The sequence below is a fragment of the Propithecus coquereli genome, unplaced genomic scaffold, assembly GCF_000956105.1.
Source record: "Propithecus coquereli isolate 6110/MARCELLA unplaced genomic scaffold, Pcoq_1.0 Scaffold181, whole genome shotgun sequence".
Classification (NCBI taxonomy): domain Eukaryota; kingdom Metazoa; phylum Chordata; class Mammalia; order Primates; family Indriidae; genus Propithecus; species Propithecus coquereli.
Genome location: NW_012142857.1, coordinates 4,860,906 through 4,881,078, shown reverse-complemented (window position 1 = coordinate 4,881,078; position 20,173 = coordinate 4,860,906). Strand labels below are relative to the sequence as shown.

Below are 20,173 nucleotides of genomic sequence, written 5' to 3'. Positions count from 1 at the left end.
GCTAATTACTTTGTCTCTCGGACATGAGTTGTTCTACTTTTTTGTGTGTCTCATACGTTTTGGTTGAATATTGGACATTATCTTTAGGAACATAGAGCAAGAGGTAAATTGGAAATAGGCTCACTTTTTTGTCTGTGGAGCAGAAGTAAACTTTTTCTGTAAAAAGTAAAAAGACATTAAATATTTTTTACTTTGCAAGCTACATAATCTCTGAAGTATAATTTATCTGATACTATTAATAATACAGTTGGTCCCTGAATGTGGAACCTGAGTATATAGAGGATCAGCTGTTTGTACTTTCAATCCTCAGTTGGTTGAATCTGCAGATTTGGAACCCAAGGAAACAGAGGGCCAACTGTACTATGCCATTTTATATAAGGGACTTGAGTATCCATGGATTTGGGGTGGGGAGGGTGGTCATGGAACCAATCCCCCCTACCAAAATATGGAGGGCCAACTGTGTAGCCACTCCTGCTTTCTTTTGATTTATGTTTACATAGGTATATCTTGTCCATCCTTTTGTTTTTAACCTAACCATACTTGAAATGAACTATTACTTGAAGTTTCTCATATATAGCATAGTTGAGTTGTGTGTTTTTAATTCACTCTTCCAGTCTTCGGGGTTTAGTTTCTATATTTAGACCATTTGCAACTAGTGTATTGATATGTAACTGCCATTTTACTTTCTGTTTTCTGTTTGTTCCCTGTTTTTTACTTGCCTGTCTTTTTTTTCCTGCCTTCCTGTAGAAATGTAAACATTTTTTTAGAATTCCATTTTGATATATTTATAGTATTTTTGTGTGTATCTCTTTGTGCAGATTTGCTGTAGATGTTACATTATACATACATAGCTTATCACAGTCTAGTAGTGTTGACGTTTTACCCATTCAAGTGACATATAGGAAACTTCCTCCCTTTAAATTCCTCTACCCACCCTTGTTTATAATATAATTGTCTTAGATATTCCTTTACATACCTTAAAGAACCACATCCACCAAACATATGAGAGAAAACTAAAGAGGAGAAGGAAAGCCTATTGTAAATAAACCCATGTTTTTGTTCTTCCCATTGCTCTTGCTTCTAAGAGGTTTGCTGATTGCTTACTTTGAGCTTTGCCGTCTTACAAATATTTTATGTTCAGATTCCCGAAGACTGTTAACTCTGAGGAAACGGTGACAAAACCGTAGTCTATTTATCTTTAAATATAAAGATTGAAATGATAGTGTAGAGAAGTGAGGTCATTTTCTAAATCAGGCACTTTTCTTGGAGTCAGTGTGACCCTACGCTACTTACATTGTGGAAGTCTAACACTTTAGGGGGATATGATGATGAGAATACAAATTAGGATCTATTTAATGAGGAGCTACTCAAGCTCCAGATTTCCCTCTAGATTGGTGAATCTATAATTTATTATGTGAAATTCGTAATTATCACCATACTAAATTCACAAAATTTTAACCCAAGTCCTTTAGTAACTAATAAACCTAATCTTAAAGATTCTTGATAGAAATAGTCTTGAAGAGCTTTTCTACATGACCTTTCCAATACTGTCGTAATTTTAGAGCAATTACTCTTATTTTGATTAATTCTGTTGCAAGGAGAAAAACACTGACTCTGTATTGGGGTTTTCTTTCTTTATAAGGCACAAGACCTAAATGTCATCGAAGAAGTGATTCGAATGATGTTAGAGATCATCAATTCCTGCCTGACAAATTCCCTTCACCACAACCCAAACTTGGTGTACGCACTGCTTTACAAACGGGATCTCTTTGAACAATTTCGAACTCATCCTTCATTTCAGGATATAATGCAAAATATTGATCTGGTAAGTGTAAATGGAGATGTTTAGTATGATTCTTTTTTAAGTATTAAAGCAGTGAAAGTTACACTTAACAAACATTGGTGAGAAGTACAGTGGTAAAAGTCCCTTCTTTCAACACAAACTGTATTTGCAGTCTGTTTTGCTTGAACAGCTGTATTCTCCCGTGCTGTACAGGAGAACCAGCGCACACTCAGTGTGGCAGGAAGCAGGTCCCCGTGGAAAGAATGGAACTGACACTGTCACCTGATCTGTTTGACCATTTTGAGGGGAGTTTTATTAGAGTTCTGTCAGAAAGTCTATAGCCATGTTAGTGACTGTGTATGTATCTATTATATATACACACACATACATGTTTAATAGAATCGAGGTCATGCTTTATTTTATGCAATTCTGTAGTCTGCCATTTTTACTTAACAGATCTTCAATATTTTCTTTAGTATCATCAGTTCTTTAAAAATCTCGCATTTTAATTTCTGTCTAGCTTGTATTGTAGATGTCCTAAAATATATGTAACCATTATCCCATTATTGCCCACCTATTTCCAGTGTTTTATATCGATTCGTAATTAGCAGTTTATAAATCTCATCTCACATTTTTAAATTATATTTTTGGTATAGTTTTTTTTTTTTTTTTTTTTGAGACAGAGTCTCACTGTGTTGCCCGGGCTAGAGTGAGTGCCGTGGCATCAGCCTGGCTCACAGCAACTTCAGACTCCCGGGCTCAAGCAATCCTACTGCCTCAGCCTCCCGAGTAGCTGGGACTACAGGCATGCGCCACCATGCCCGGCTAATTTTTTCTATATATTTTTACCTGTCCAATTAATTTCTTTCTAATTTTAGTAGAGACGGGGTCTCGCTCTTGCTCAGGCTGGTCTCGCCTGAGCTCAAACGATCCGCCCGCCTCAGCCTCCCAGAGAGCTAGGATTACACGCGTGAGCCACTGCGCCCGGCCACATTTTTGGTATAGTTTTAAAACTGGAATGTTACTAGTTTTTAATGTTGGGGATACCTTTCTTTTTTCTTTTCTTTTCTTTCACCTTTATTTTCAAGAACACAAACTGCCAAATTGCTTTCCAGAAACAATGCACAATTTATACATCTGTATCTCATCTTATACTTCCACAAGTAACCTATGAGAGGATCTATCTCACTATACTTTTGCAGCTTTGAGCTTTATAATTATTTAATATTTGTCTTTTTATGGCAAAAATATTTCATCATTATTTTAATTTCTTTAATTACTGGTGTGGCTGAACATTTTTCACAGGTCTGTGAACTTCTACTTCCTGTCCTTTTTAAAAATGTTTTTTGCTAAATTCCTATCACTGTCTTAATGTTTTCTGATTCAATTTGGTTCCATAAACATTTCCTGAATAGCTATATGATTCACAGTGCTAGGTTCATGAGTAAACTGAAGAGTCAACATCTTGTCCTTGTGTTACTTACATGTAGAAAGACATTTAATAATTAAATGATCACACAAACATAAATATGTAATTTTAATAATAAGTAAGCACATGTTTATACCTTTCTGCGGGCTGTTTGCCCAATAGTGGAATTACTGGACGGCGTTTGTCATGCCAAACCATTTTCCATAGGATGCTACTCTTTTACACTCCAGCCAGTGGCATGTGAGAATTCCTATTGCTTTACGTCCTCATAAACACATAGTTTTCATAGTTTTATCAGTTTTGTAAGGGCAGCTCACTATAGTTTTAATTTGTAATTCCTTGATTGCTAATAAGGATGAGCATGTTTCATATGTTTTTTGGCCATTTTGATTTCCTTTTTTGCGAAGTGCCTATTCAAGTCTTTTGCCAGTTTTTTAATTGAGTTATTTTATTGTTTTCTATTAGTATTATATTTTATTATTATTCTGTTATGTTCTAGATTCTGGGCCTTTCTTGTTTATGTATTGCAAATATCTAGTCACTAACATGGCTACAGACTTTCTGACAGAACTCCAATAAACCTCCCCTCAAAAGGGTCAAACAGATAGGTGACGTTGTCAGTTCCATTCTTTCCACAGGGACCTGCTTCCTGCCACTCTGAGTGTGCACTGGTTCTCCTGCACAGCACAGCGCCTTTCCAGGACTTTCCTTCACTGCTGTCCTTTGGTTGAGCCTGGCTCCTGTGTCTTCCTCCTTCTTGGTTTACTGCTTTGTGTAGATGGAGCATATACTATAGTAGCTTTCTGGGGAAAGAGTGTATATGAGATAGATTTTTTTATTTTTTCAATTTCTCACATCTGTAATTTTTTTTTTCTCCCTCTATATATGACCTGTTATCTCTGGAAGCATTTCTGATCTCTTTATCCTTGTGTTCTAAAATTTTATGATCTGCTATATATTAGATAATTGTATTGGGTACTTGGAGGGCTTTTTAGTCTGGAGACTCATGCCCAGTACTATCAAATATTCTTTTAAATTATTTCATCCCTGCTACTACTTCTTTATGAAACTCTGCTTAATTAAATGGCCATTTCCTTGGGAGCCCCCTAATATCAGTATCATTAAATCTTATTTCTTGGGCTGGTCAGTGTCCTCCAGGTTCCTGCCTGGAGTATATAAGCCAATCTGTCAGGGTTTGAAAAGCTGGGATAGAAAGGCTGGGCCAAGTTTGGGATGGGACAGAGGGTGGAGAGTGGCCTCTAAGTGAAAACCTCCTGTTTGCTTTCAGGGTGGCAGCAATACATAGATTCTGATCAAATTTCAGACATTTAAAAATGTCTCTATTCATTCTCCTAAGCCAATTTCCCAAAATAGGTTAATCTTTTGCTTGTCCCCATAGAGTCTTGTGTAGTTGTTAGGTACCTAGTTGAAACCAGCATTGGGCTATAACTAGCCTCCTGTTCCAGACTCTTAACACATAGGATTTACCAACTGGTGAATACTCTGGAATCCACACAATTACATGTGAGCTTAACTACAGTTGAGTATACTGTTGCAAATCTATTCATTGATTTGCTCCATATTACTGCTGTTTCATGATTACTGGTAAACAGAAATTAATAATAAAACTCTTTGCTGTCAGTTTAATTAGTGTTTTCATCAGCTTTCCTTAATTTACTTCAACTTTGTATCTAAGGGTTGTAGCTATTGCAAAATATTTTGCCATGAACACTCTCATCATTTTCCTAAACTTGTACCAACATCATTTAAGTATCATTAATCGAATTGGGGAATCTGGGTATAATTGCCATCAATACAATCGAGATGAAGAATAAACACCATTTCACACGAGCACATTTATTTCTTAGACTTGGCATTTTCAGGCAAATCTTTAAGTTCTAACTATTATGAACCAGTACTCCCATGTAGATTTGTTGATACTTAGGATGTGAGAGCATCCTCAAGCTGCTTCTCAAATACTTCTTCTCTGGCCCTATGTTCTTCTTATTAACTCTGGGTTTAATAGGTATAAGCTCCTCTTAAAATTGACAAGTATTACTGTTAATAAGATCACAAAATAAATTATTGCTTTAAGGACATCCGTCACAAGTTATCTCTGTCTTCTGTGGGATAAATGATTTTTGACAACTGTGTAGACTGTGGTTTATAGTCTAACAGTTAATGTTGTATGCTTTGATAGAAGATGAGAATGTGGAAAAACCAGGCATTAAGGAATCTTTACCTCCATGGAAAAGTAGAATCCATGGGGGTTGATCCTATCTCTCAAACTATCCAGAACTCAGGCAGAACATTTATCCATTCCTTTTAACAGTTATTCTTACCAGCAGTCTTAAAGAGTATAATGTTGAATGGAAATTGTTTTTCCCTATGAAGGCAACTTTATAAGCTAGCTATTTACTAATTTCTAAAAAGCTACTTCTGACCATGCTATTCATGGATTTGTCCAAATTCATTTTTATTTCTTGCTAGTACCATTTTTGGAAGTAAAATACTGAATTTAAGATTCATTATACTTGTGAGTAAAAGTTTAACAAAACTCTCTCCCCTTTTACGTGAGAAATTGACCATGGGTTAAGCTGCTTCTGGCTCAGTTCCCTGGCAATCTAATGAAGGTGGAATATCAGCTGAGTTACCAAGCAACACCGCTATGATAAAATGATATGATAAAATGACATTTGATTGGCCGGGCACGGTGGCTCACGCCTGTAATCCTAGCACTCTGGGAGGCCGAGGTGGGTGGGTCGCTCAAGGTCAGGAGTTCGAGACCAGCAAGAGCGAGACCCCGTCTCTACTAAAAATAGAAAGAAATTATCTGGACAGCTAAAAATATATATATAGAAAAAATTAGCTGGGCATGGTGGCGCATGCCTGTAGTCCCAGCTGCTCGGGAGGCTGAGGCAGGAGGATCTCTTGAGCCCAGGAGTTTGAGGTTGCCGTGAGCTAGGCTGACACCATGGCACACACTCTAGCCAGGGCAACAGAGTGAGACTCTGTCTCAAAAAAAAATGACATTTGATTGGTAAGTCGAGTCTGGACTGGGAGAACTATGAATGAACTATAAATACTTAGTGGGAAGCCATAGCTTTGGGCTTCTCTGAGTGAGAGAACTCTTACATCCAGGCATGTCCCTTACAGGGACCTAGGAGCTGAGACTGTCTCAAGGGTATTGGTTTCTATTTGGGACATGGTTTCTAAGCTAAAGTGGCTGTTGCATCCACCCCCAGTAGTCTCATTCTTTGCATCCGAGTGGTCATTTGAGGGACCAAAGACTAGCCCCCAAACTACTGTAAGGATTCCCAAGGAAAACAAAAGCTTGTGGCTATACTGTTGGTTATTTTTCCTGTACTTTCATTCTTTTAAGTTAATTGGATGCCGAGTATGGCCTGTTGTAGTTTTGAAACCCTTGATGTTTAATTGGGCCTAATAATATCACCCAAAAGTGGCCATTGTAATGTTAAAATAGTATTTTCCCATTCATTTTAGCCTGCCCTTGTGGCAGTCCTCTGTCTCGTCCATATTAACTTTTGCTGTTCTCCGGAGCTCTCTGATTCCAATTTCTTTTTTTTTCCTTCCCATCTTTCTTTTTTCTTTTTCTTTTTTTTTCTTGAGGATAGTCACTTAAACTATGTAATGTTCACTATGTAATGCAATATAGTAGGGAGAAATGCTCTATAACATTTTAATAATATTAAAATTCTCTATATAATATTTATAATATAAATGTTCCACTATATTAATTTCCAGTACCTTTCATTGTGATTGCCAGTATTTTGTTTTTGACAAAAGACTAACCCAGAGGTTTTTTCGTGTGGTCATAGCTGTAATAGGTGATAGATCATCATGTTATTATATATCATGTGGATTATTTAGCTTTAAAAAATTATTTAAACCACATCAAAAGCTATTTACTCCTTTTCTATTCATCATCATCATCATCTCTAGCTTTTACTGCATGCTTGCTAAGCACTTATATGCATTATCTTAATCCTTATTAAAAAATAAACCTGTGAGGTGTATTTCATTTTAATCCTCAACTTACAGATAAAGAAACCAGTTTAGAAAGATTAACTTGCACGGTTACATATTCAGAAAGTAGATAGAGCCAGGGCTCAAACCCAGGCAGTTTGGTGGTAAGGCCCAGGTCTGTAATCATTGTGTCTGACACCTATACCCACTGACTAAATGTTCCTGCAGCTTCTCATTGGTTTGCCTATTCACTACCTGAAAACACTAATCATATCCACAAACCTGGAGCTTTTGCTGTTTACTTTCTCTTTCAAGATCAGTTCTAACAATGTCAAACTGGTCTTTATTCCATCAGTGGTGAAAATGAGAAACATTCTTAGTAACCAGGATATTAACATCCTTAAAAATGTCTCTGAGAGACCATATTTTTTGTAAGGATACACAAGAACCATGCAAAGAATTTAAAGTACATCCAGTTGAAACTCAGTGGAAGTGAAAAGCACGGTGAAGGTGCGGTAGTAGTAGAAAGGACCTCATTGCATAGCACACAGACAGTATAAAACCATGTGGAAATAAAAGCAGGATGTCAAATTGGATTTATATCCAGTGCTTACTTTCCTGTCATCGTCAGAAGAATGGGCTACTTATTGATACTTAAGCTGTATTCAGTGAAAACTGCATTTTCAGGCTAAACATTTGGCTATATGCTGTTATGTAGTTTTTAAAACTAGATAAATAAATGCCTAAACAGTTTTAGGCACACCTACTAAGTGCTGGGAATGAGGCTCAGTGCCTCATGTCTATTATCTCTTTAACTGTACTTCAACCACGTAAACTAGGATCATTATCGCACTTTACAGATAAGAAAACCAAGTTGCTGAGAGGTCACTCAGGTGCCATTAACACAAATGCCTGCCTAAGAATCTTTGTCTTGGATAATGATCACATATATTTCTAAAGGGCTTTAACATTGAGGATTATTTGTGTATGTACTATCTTTTTGATCCTTCCACCATCCCTGCGAGGGAGGCAGAGCAGGGCTAGAGTGGGGAATGGTTGGCTTGAGGTCACTTGGTCAGTAAATTACTCAGCCAAGTCTTGACTCCAGGTCTTCTCATTCTACATCCCATGTTTTCAGCATTCACTTGGACAAACGTAAGTAAGATTCAAAATGAGCAGGTTTTCCAACAACTTTTTCTTGAATGTTACCATCTGAAATAGTGCTAGGCACACTGGAAATTCATTAAAAAATATTTTAAACTCCTTTTACATATTTCAAAAAGAATGCTGTGAAAGAGATATAAATAACATCTCTACTTTTTGCCTTTTTCAGAACTTTACCTTCTTCTCTCCCCTGAATACCCCTGAAATTTTGGCTTAAGCTAGCTTTTGCTATTTTCGTCTTTCATGGAGTTAACCTTGAAAAGTGTTGGTAGAGGAGACTAGGAATCTACTGTTATTTTTAGCTGACAGGGAGTTGAGGGTTGATATTTTTCATTAAGACATTCAGCAGTATTCAGTATCTGAGACAGAAGTGACTAACCTTGGAGCACTTTTAACTTCTGCAGGAGGAGTTAGACATATGTTTTTCAAGTGCCCAAATTTTTGTTATGTGTTGGAACATACCCGCTCCCATCTAAAGCATAAGATGATATGATCTGGCTGAATTAAGCAGCAAGACAAAGTAGAGTTACCACACCAAGCAAGAAAGGACATGAAAGAAATTTCCTAGTTGCCTAAGGCAAGAAATGGCTGAATATAAGTAGAGAACAGATGCAGTGAACTATAATAGTTATATAGTATGGCAAAGGCAAGAACCATTTTATCTCTGGACAATGTAAAATTGATGTTAGCAATTCACAGACCTGACCACCCTTACTGAGCTCTAAACTAGTACATTCAGTTGCCAATTTAACAGTCCCACAAATACTGAACAAGGTTAAATCGTAATTCTCGATTTTTCTCCAAAAAACAAACACAAAATAAAACTTTTTCTTCCACAGTATTTCTTATCTCAGTAGATGGCATCAATATCTACCTGGTTGCCTAAGGCAATAAAAAAGAACAAAGGAGAATAATTAGAGCTAGTTGGAATGGGGGTGAAAGATTGCAAATTTAAAAAGAGTGGTCAGGAAAGGCCTCCCTCAGAAGGTACCTTTGAGCCAAGACTTGAAGGTGGAGCCATGCAGCTATCTGGTGGCAGAGTGTTCTCGGCAAAGAGAACAGATGAGTAGGATGGAGTGATGGGGAATTGGCTGGGAGAGAGAAGGAGTGAACATTCTGAGATGATGAGGGGAGAGGGTTACAGGGTATGCATATTTGTCAAAGGACATTGAACAGTGCAAGTGAAATGGGTGCATTCATTTTATTGTATGGAATTATACCTCAATAAGTTTATCCAAAAAAATAAATTTCCTGGAGTAAACTTCTGCCTAGGATATAGAAAGCAAGAAAGAGTTCCTATCCTAACAAGGAGAAAAAGAGATAAACTATAAAATCATGACTTTTCTTGAACCCGTCAATGAGTTGAAGTCACAGGGCAACCAAGCAGCCTGAATCCCAAGAAGAAATAGACCTGCCCACCTCCCAAGTTGAGGTGAGACACTAGGACTGGGTCACCTGTGGCTAAGCACAGGACTAGGGAGCCACCATACAAGTGGGTACCACAAAACAGATGCAATTTTAACAACTTAATAAAGGTTGAGTGTAGACTAGGGTGACACTACAGAACACCCAGGAGACCCAGGCACTAGAGGAATTTGCACTCCCAGCTTCTTTTCCACTGAGACTAGTGGCAGGGCAGGAGGCCAGAGAGATCCTCCCAAGGTGATGCAAACATGGAAAAATGTGTAGCCCTATGTCCCTGCCAGACCCTTCTTTCATATGATTCCTTAGGTTGCTGGGGGAGGAGCACCGAACTGTGTCACTCTCAGGGTATAATAGAGATCCATTGTTCCTGGGGAAGGGTGGAAGAAAAAGCCCCCTGCTTGTGGGAAAGGGAAACTGTCCCAGCCCCAGGATTCTACGAGAGTCCTGTTAGAGGACCACAAGACTCACCTCAGATACATGACATAGTTTTTAGCTGCCATGGGAAGAAAGGGAAGAAAAAGCTGAGAAAGCCTGATGTCCTAGACCTAGGCATACAGAGCACCACTTAAGTTGGAAGTCTTAGGACAGCAGGTCTAAGACAACATAGAACCCTCTACCTCCTGCCACCAGCCTAGCAAATACAGAATAACAAGCAGTAGCAGTCTGTCACTGGGAATGGATCAAGAGCATGGATACAGACCTTGCTCTGTGACCCAGGCACACAGCAGTAACATAAAGCAGAAAGTGAAGCATGCACATTGAAAAACCTATGATACTTCAGGTATCTAACTAAGCAGAAGGTATCATTAGAGGATGTGGTACAATGAGGGTAGCCATAGCAACAAAGAACCCCTCAAATTCAGCTCACCTTCTGAGTGAATTAGTTCAACCCTAAGCCTGACCTAAGAAGAGGTGTTCCCAATTTCAGCATAAATAATATTCACCTCAGTCTCTGTGCTTCTACATATGATGTCCAATATTTAACCAAGCATTATTGAGACATAAAAAGCAAGAAAAAATCATATTGTGAAGAAACAACGGAACCAGACTCGGTGATGACTCAGATGTTGGATCTATCAGACAAGGACTTTAATTAGGATTAATAGGTTTAAAAGATCTAATGTGAAGGTCAACAAAGTATGACTCATTGGCCAAGTCCAGCCCACAACTTGTCCTTGTTCAGTCTATGAACTAAATTTTTTTGCATTTTTAAAGGGTTGCTTAAAAAAAGAAGAGGAATATGTCACAGACTATATTGTGATCCACAGAGTTTAAAATATTTACTACCTAGCCCTTTACAGAAAAGTTTTTCTGACCTAGGGGAAAAGATGACCACATGTATAAACAAATGGAGAATTCCAGAGGGAGATAGGAATTGTAAGAAAAAATCGAATGGGAATGCTAGAAGTAGTAAACATGATATGATAGATGAAGAATTGCTGTGACTGGCTTATTAGTGGGCTTGGGTATAGCCAAGGAAAAGAATCTGTGATCTTGAAGGTAGGTCAGTAGAAATGATGCAAACAAACACAATGAGAAAAAATGTGAACATGAGAACAGAGCATCCAAGAGCTGTAGGATGTCAGATGATCCAATACACTTATAATTGGAGTCCCAAGGAGGAGGAAAGAGAACAGATCAGAAGAAATATTTGAAGAGATAATGGCTGAGAATTTTCCAAAAATACTGACGTCAAACCACAGATCCAGGAAGCTTAGAGAACCTCAATCAGGCTAAACTCATTTTTTAAAAAGATACATTATATCTAAACATATGAAAAACAAAGATAAAAGAAAAAATACAATCCTGAATGTAGCCAGAGAAAAAAGAAACATTATACACAGAGGAACAAAGTAACAGTCTTCTTATCAGAACCTATGCAAGTCAGATAATGAAATGACATCTTTATAATGCTAAAATGAAAAAAATTCTTGTCAACCCAGAATTTATACTCCACAAAAATGTCTTTAAAAACTGAAAACAGAATAAAGACATTTTCAAGCGAAAACTGAGAGAATTTATTGCTGGTGTGTACCATAGGAAATGTTAAAGGAAGTTAGTCAAGCAGAAGAACTATCATACCTGACAGAAACTTGGATCTACAAAAAGGAAGTAAGAGCTCCAGAAATGGTAAAAATTAAGGTAAACATAAAAGGCTTTTTCTTATGTTGATTCACTCCGTAAAATGATTGACTATCTAAAGAAGGAGTCAATGAACTTTTACTGTAAATGGCAAGATAGTAAGTATTTTAGGCTTTACAGGCAATAAAGTCTGTCACAACTACTCAACTCTGCCGTTGTAGTTCAGTAGCAGCCATGCACAGTACGTAAACAGATGGGCATGGCTATGTTCCAATAAAATCGTACTTACAAAAACAGACAACAGGCCGGGTTTAGCCCATAGGCTATAGGTTCCCAACTCCTTGTCTAAAGCAAAAGTAGTAACAATATATTGGGGGCTTTGTTACATGTATAAAAGTAAGATATGTGTCAACAGTGGCACAAAGGATGGGCAGGAAGAATTGGAGTTTGGCACATATGTGTGTTGGGAGACAGTTCCAGAGGTCTCATGTTTCTGACATTTTGTGAGCAAAGGCACTGACTGCCCTTTGCTGTAGATTATCTTTTAAAGGATGTCTGTGACTCCCTGTGGAGCAAAAGACACGCATGCTTACTGACCATTATAAGAGATTTGGGGTCTCTAAGTTCAGGGTGCTATTCCTGTAATAGAATCTACTGCATGTTCAGGTATTATCTGGCCCTTGTCGCATCACCTTGAGAAAATTGGGGCTTGGGGACCCAGCACAATAATGCACATGCTCTAATTGCTGCTATTGCCATGACTAATAAACAGTCCTCTGTCTCTGACCCATAAATCTCTGTCTTGTTCCAGGATCTGTGAGGCTATGGACTGGCTAACTTGTTAACTCACAAGTAGGGCATATGCAGGCTCTTCACAGTTCTTGGCAGTGTGAAGTGGTATAATGTTATTTGAAGGTAGACTGTGAGAAACTAAAGATGTATACTACAAACTCTAGGGCAACCACTGGAAAAAAAAATAGTAATAGAGATATAAGTAGTAAGTCAAAGATGGAGATAAAATAGAATCATAAATTATATCAGTCCAAAGGCAGGCAGGAAAAACAGAATAAATAATTAGTGGAACAAATAAAAAACAACAAGCAATATTTAAATCCAGCCTTGCCACTAATTAAATTAAATGTAAATGATCCTAATGCCTCAGTTAAGAGACAGAAATTTTCAGATCAGATAAAATGTAAGGCCTAAGTATGCGCTGTTTACAAGAAACCTACTTTAAATGTAAAGACATAGATAGGTTAAAAGTAAAAGGATGAAAGAAATTTTACCATGCAAGCACTAATCAAAAGGAAGCTGGGGTGACCATATTAATAGCAGACAAAGTAGACTTCAGCACAGGACTATTACCTTAAAGAAGGACACCATATAATGATGAAGCAATCAATTCACTGAGAAGACATAATCATCCTAAATGTGTATATACGTAACAACACAGCTTCAAAACACATGAAGCAAAAGCTGACAGAATTGCAAGAAGAAATAGATCCATAATTGTAATTGGAGAAGTCAACACTTCTTTCCCAGTAATTGGTGCAACAAATAAACAGAAAATTAGTAATGATATATTAATAGAATGATGTGGAAGACCCAAACAATACCAACTAACTTGATTTATTAATAGTTGACATATATAGAACATTCCACCCAACACCATCAGTGCAAAAGAAACATTCACGGAGATAGACCATATTTGAGGACATAAAGCAAACCTCAGCAAATTTAAAATCATATAGAGATCATGTTCTTTGACCACAATGAAATTAAATTAGAAATTAATAAGAAAGATATCTGGAAAATCTGAAAATATTTGGAAATTAAACAGTACACCCATGGGTCAAAGAGAAGGTTACAAGGGAAGTAGAACAAATTTAAAGTGAGCAAAAATGAAAATGCAGTGTATCAAAATTTGTGGGACACAGTGAAAGCTCAGAGGGAAATTTACAGCATTAAGTATTAATAAGTTAATATCTGCAGAGTGCCTTTGTGGTGTTATGATATATATTAAATATATTGGTTGTCATCCATAGTTCCTGGCTCATAACTCCCATAATCCTTATTACAATGTTGGGGTGCTTTAGGCCTCAGGAGACAGAATATCTCTCCTCCCTCCCTCCCCCCCCTTTCTCTCTTTCTCTCTTTCTCTCTCGCCCTCCTTTCACCTGTCCACGGCAGGACTCCAATCTGATTGTGAATCAAAAGACCCTCATTCCAGAGAGAATCCTGCCCCATACCCTGGAGGAAGGATGCTACACCGGCAGGCCAAGAAAAATCTGAACAGACAGGCCTTGCTGGGTTTAGGATCATGCACTTTTTGTCCAGTCACATTTCTACATGGTTGTCAATCATGCCCATGTAAGAAAGCCTCCATAAAAACCCAAGAGGACTGAGTTCTGAGAGCTTCTGGATAGCTGAACACGAGGAGGTTCCTGGAGGGTGGCGCACCCAGGGAGGGCATGGAAGCCCAGCACCTCTTCCCCCATGCCTTGCCCTACGCATCTTTTCATCTGTATCCTTTGTAATATCTGTTATAATAAATCAGTAAACATAAGTGTTTCCCTGATTTCTGTGAGCCACTCAGCAAATCAATCGAACCCAAAGAAGAAGGGGGTCAGTCAAGGCTCCGGAGACCCAATCTTGCCGCTGGTGGCAGGATGGGGGATGTCTTGGGGACTGAGCCCTCACGCTGTGGGATCTGACACTATCTCAGGGTAAATCGTGTCAGAATTGAATTACAGGACACCCAGCTGGTGTCCGCTGCTTGGTGTGTGGGGAAAACCCCACATTTGGTCACAGAGTCCTCTTCTTTGTTGATTGTTGTGGAGTTTAGAGGAAAGCACAGTTTGGAGGAGTGTTTTTTCCCAAAGCAGCCTTGCATGTGGTAAATGCTGACAAAATGTCAGCTACTGTCGTCATTGTTGGCTTTCTGTCAGTCCCCTCATTTACAAAATGACAGCGTTGCCACATTATCATTATTGGTTCCTATGAAGTAGATGTAGCAACTTTATCACTTTTCAGACATTATAAGGAGAGCTGGGATTTAAACCCAAGCATTCTGACACCAGGTTAAGTTCTCAATCACTGCATGATGCTACATGTAAAAGAAGTTGAGCGTCTTATAAGGCACCTTGCTAGTAAGTATCAGAAGCAGGACCCAAATCCATGCCTTCTGATTTTTGAGTAGTTCATAGTCTACTATGATGTCTAATCTATTTAATTATACACGTTTGATTTGTATCTTATCTCCCCAATTACTAATACATTGTACCTTTCTTGAAGACAGAAAATAATATCACCTATTTTCCTTGTAAATCCTCTGGAGAGCTCCTCTAGTGAATAGGTTGTCAATATATGTATCGATTACAACACTAAACCTTGAGGGAAAACCCAAAAAAGTCAGGAAATACACATCTGTTTCACTTTCTAAAACATGTTTATCATTGTCTTAAAAAAAAAAAAAAAAAACAACTCGGTGCTCTACTTTTACCTCTTGGAAGAGTGGCCATTTAGCAAGCGAGAATGTTTGTCTGGCTAGCACATACTGGCTCCTTTTTCACTCTCCCTTACCCCAGAAAAGCTTCTCATCTCTGTAAATCTGATCTAATGATCATTCACTGGTTTCATGACAGGTGGTTAAATGTGATTTTGATATTACTCAAAGGGTACAACTGATTAATCAGAACATGGCATTGGGCAATTGCTGTTCAAAGCTAATAGCATAATGGAAGCTAATGTGCTGTGCTTGGATTTCGTGAGTTGCAGCCAAATCTGGTGGGTGGAAGAAGGTTGTAAAACATGAACTGTGGAGAAGTACCTTCCTTTGAAAGGTTGCCTTTGAGTTACACTAACGAAGTATTCATTCCCACTTCAGCTGAAGGTTTTACTTTAAATGTTTTCTGTTACCGGCTGTGTCCTGTGCAGACATCTTCAAAGGGAAAAAAGTTCATCTATTCTAACAGTTTTAACTGTTGCTGTGCAAGTTGACAAAAGCCACATATCAGTTGTAGTCATCATCACTAAAGTCACTATTGTGTGCCATATTCCATCCTGGTAGCAGGAAATAGGAGTTCTTACCTTTGAATGAATTGTTTCCCATTCTTTGCTGGTGTTGCAGTCAGACTCCATCTGAAATTTTTGGTGAAACAACTTATACCTTTTACCTTAGATATTTCCTACTAAAAAAACTAAGGCTGTGCTCCATTTTGCTACATCAGAATTGCTGGAGACATGATGAAGTAAGCAGAAACACCTCAGCCGTAGTCCTCTTCCTGGCACTTTCCCGGGTAACCCAGGCCCAGCTTCTTGTCTCTCTGATCGTGTTTACTCTTCTGTAGGACAGATTTTTATCACCTTATAGGATTGTTGTAAAAATTAAATAAATAGTATATGTACAGCACAAGGTCCATAATAAACATTCAGTAGAGGTTCATTTCCTTCCTTTTTGATATACAAATTATACTTCCCTTCTAGAAGTGGTAGTTTTATCGTGTTCTAAAATAGGGTGAGTTTGAATGCAAAAACATTAGAACATCAGCTTTAAAGCATACAAATGAGAGACAGTTGGAAAAAAAGAATTTACTTTGAAACCCAGCCTCATGGCCTACTCTGCAGCTCTCCTGGTAAGAATGGAAATTCCTTTGTGGCTTAGAGGCAAGCCACTGTAGGCACAGAGTGAACAAAACAGGACTGCCATTGCATTATTTTGTTCTTTGGCGACATGACATGTAAGTACTCTCTTTGGTTGGTTTGTGATGTCTTTGAGCACTATGTGAATACTGTGAGTTCCATTTAGCTTTGATATATGCATTTTGTTATCTCGGTTAGTGATCTTCAGAGTAGATGGATACACATACCCCAGAGGTGCACCAACGATCAGTCTGTAGGAAGAAAATATTACAGCTTTATTTATTCATCTAAAAATAAAGTAGGCTGGGCTCAGTGGCTCACGCCTGTAATCCCAGCACTTTAGGAGGCCAAGGCGGGAGAGTTGCTTGAAGCCAGGAGTTTGAGACCAGCCTAGGCAGCATAGCACAACTCTGTCTCTACAAATAAAAAAATATAAAAATTTGCTAAATGTGCTGGTGTGCACCTGTAGTCCTAGTTACTTGGGAGGTTGAGACAGAAGGATCACTTGGGACCAGGAGTTCAAGCTTGCAGTGAGCTATGATTGGGCCACTGCACTCCAGCCTGGGCAAGCAAGACCTTGTCTCTAAAGAATGAATGAATGAATGAGTGACTGAATGAATATAATAGAGATTTAGTTTTACTAATAGTATCGACATTCACAACCTGCCAGGATCTATACGTCAGCTCCAGTAGTCCAGGTATCCTGAGAGAAGAGATAGGTGGGGTTTTACCAACAAAAATGGCAATTCATATGGTTAACCCATTTTTTTCTCAGAAAAGCTGTGTTTTAAGTTTAAAACCTGCAAAGATACTTGCACAAAAGGAAAGTTTTTATCTTTGTTGTTGCATCTTTGTTGCAACAAAGTTTTGCATCTTTGTCGTTGCTCATTTGAAAATAAGATTTTATTCTATTGCAGTATGTTTTCCTATCTGTGTTGTGTCTTTCTGCAAAGATTTATTCACTATATTATAAAATCAATTTACATACCTGCTGGTTCTAAACTCTGTGAACAAAATTTTAATCCCAGAATCCCCAAAGGAGCTTAAGATCTGACTTGGGAGAAACAAGGTCCATAGACACATATTGAAAGACCAACTTGTTGTGGATGAAATAAGCAACTTGCAAAGGAGCTAGTGGTGGCAGCAAATAAAGAAATAATTTATGTGTAGATAAATTATGATTTATGTAGAATCAAAAGCAGAATCACCAGCTATCAGCTGCCTTTGTTTTCGCTCATTGCCACAGAGTTATGAGGCTCCTGCTTGTTAATGGTCCTGGCTCCAGCTGAGTCTCTTTACTTTACAGAACAAATGCATTTCAGTGGCATTTGTGTAACATAGTGTACTTTCCACTAGAACGGTTAAAAGTTATTATACTCTTAAACAGTATTTAGGAGAGTAATTCTGAAAGAAAATGCATAAAAATGTTTGCGAAGAATTGTTTGTAACTTCATATACTTTACCTGGAAAATAAAAAACGTATAAAACGAAATGTTCAACTTTAAAAAAAATGCAATAAATTTTTATATTTTTGCATGTCTGGCTATAAACACCTAAATGTTATTCTCTTGAATTAAAAAGGAGTCTACAGTCTTTGTGATTTATTACCATTGTGGTTTTAAAAATGATTTGCTAAAAAATGATGGCATTGTCTTAGTTTTTAGTGACAAATATTTAGAGACAGTGTTATTTCCAGAATGCTACTGTGTTAATATCTTGCCTACCTAGTTTAGGCTGTACTATAACATGAAACAAAAGTAATTTTAGGTTGCTGTTGATTATCCCTGGTGACCAGGGATAAGGGTGATGTGGATAAATTAAATTCATAGATAATCCCCAAAACATCATTTTAGCCTTAACTTCAAATTCCTTTCCTATTAAGCTGCTCCCCACCTTTTTTTTTTTTTTTGGGAAAGTGAGTGCTACTATTAATATTAAGCCTCAAATTGACAGGCTTTAAGGCTTAGCTTTCTCTTCCCACTTTCTGATGGGTACTGCTTTCTAGATGAAATACAAATGCCAAATCAGACAGCACAAGAAAGAGCAGAATTCAGGAGGCTACTTAATTCACACAATGAATTAATCAGCCCTGAATATTCAGGAGTTGGCTCTGATTTGGCCATCAAACCCAAAAGAGAAGATTGTGTTTGGGGGGGCTGGTGAATTAAAAGCCAGGTCACTCTAGAATCGGAATTATGATCATTTGACTACCATGCGAGAAAGGCATCTACTGAAAATACATTTTATACATCTACTTGTTTAAAAAATAACACTTTACTTTGCAGGTGATCACCTTCTTTAGCTCAAGGTTGCTACAAGCTGGAGCTGAGCTGTCAGTGGAACGAGTCCTGGAAATCATTAAGCAAGGTATTGTCGCACTGCCCAAAGACAGACTAAAGGTAAGACGGCTAAAGAAACATTCAGTTGACACTTAACTGCTTTGTCACGTGATGTAAATGTTAGTGTCTGAGCAGGCTCTATTCAGAATCATAATGCTTACCCAGTTCTTATACTAGAAAAGCTCCCCAGAACTATAACGAGAAAAGTTTCTTACAGTATTTCAAAAGAAAATATCAAAAGAAGGACTAATATCTTTGTACCACTGCATATCCTATGCGTAATCACTGCATATACTGTAAGTAATTTATATACTATTAATAAAGGGACGGGTCATTTTTTTGACCCAGTGAAATATATTCAGTCTTAACATCAAGAGTTGATGGGAAGGTGGTGATGATGATGATGACTAGAGCAGCTAATGCATGGTGTTAGTGCCGCGTGGGTTCTAAATGTCTTACATGTATCAACTCATTCAGTCTTCACGACAGCCCTTTGGTGTAGCTAGTGTTATCATCCTAATTTTTCAGATGAGAAACTGATGTATAGAGAGGTTAAGAAGCTTACCCCAAAGCCATGCTATTAGAAAGTGTTGGAGCCTGGGGGATTCATACCCGGAAAGTCTGGCTCCAAAGTCCACGCTCATAATTGCCACACTATTTACTGTACACTTAGAATATAGTAATGGAAAGAGAAGCACTTCATGGAAACAGTAGGGGAAATACTATATTTTAAGAAGGCATTTACATTTATATGATACATATATTCTTGAAGTAATCTTATGATATAAAACTCATACTTTAAGACTAATTATCCCATAGGAGAAGATACAAAGGGGATATTTTGGGGGATGCATGAATGTATAGCATTGTGGCATAATTTTACTTTACTACCACTTTTTAGTTTTTTTCCTTCATTAGCTCTAGTTTTTTTACAGTGCTTTCTCCTAAATTAACAACACAGGATGTCATAGTGGATATTTGGCCTTCTTCATGGTGTTTTATCAGAACTAACTTCTGTTCCAATGTTACTGTTTTGGGGACTGTGTTTTTCGGCACTATCACTAGAACCACTGCTTAATGAATGCTCGAGAGATATTGTTGTCGGATATAAAAATATTTTCAGTTATAATAACAGAGTCTGTAAAATAACAGCACATTAGTCATCACAATGACTTACCGAAGTTCCTCTGTACGTAAACAGCAGTGAGATTCACACAGTACTGAGCAAAGGTGGCAGGTGTTTCTGTTTATCAGCCAAAGTGGCACCACCATGTGGTAATAGCATAAAAACAAATTACAGTTCACTGGGCCTTCTAGCTTTGA

The 20,173-nt window shown here is 37.8% G+C and overlaps 1 protein-coding gene across 1 annotated transcript in view; it reads left to right on the top strand.

Annotated features, from left to right (window-relative positions):
• Positions 1-20,173, top strand: part of DYM (dymeclin) — a 359,526-nt gene that overhangs the window by 296,488 nt on the left and 42,865 nt on the right. The window contains exons 13-14 of the mRNA XM_012642636.1: positions 1,643-1,825; positions 18,797-18,910. Of these exons, the coding sequence (XP_012498090.1) occupies positions 1,643-1,825; positions 18,797-18,910 (297 nt within the window). The remainder of the gene's footprint in view (positions 1-1,642; positions 1,826-18,796; positions 18,911-20,173) is intronic.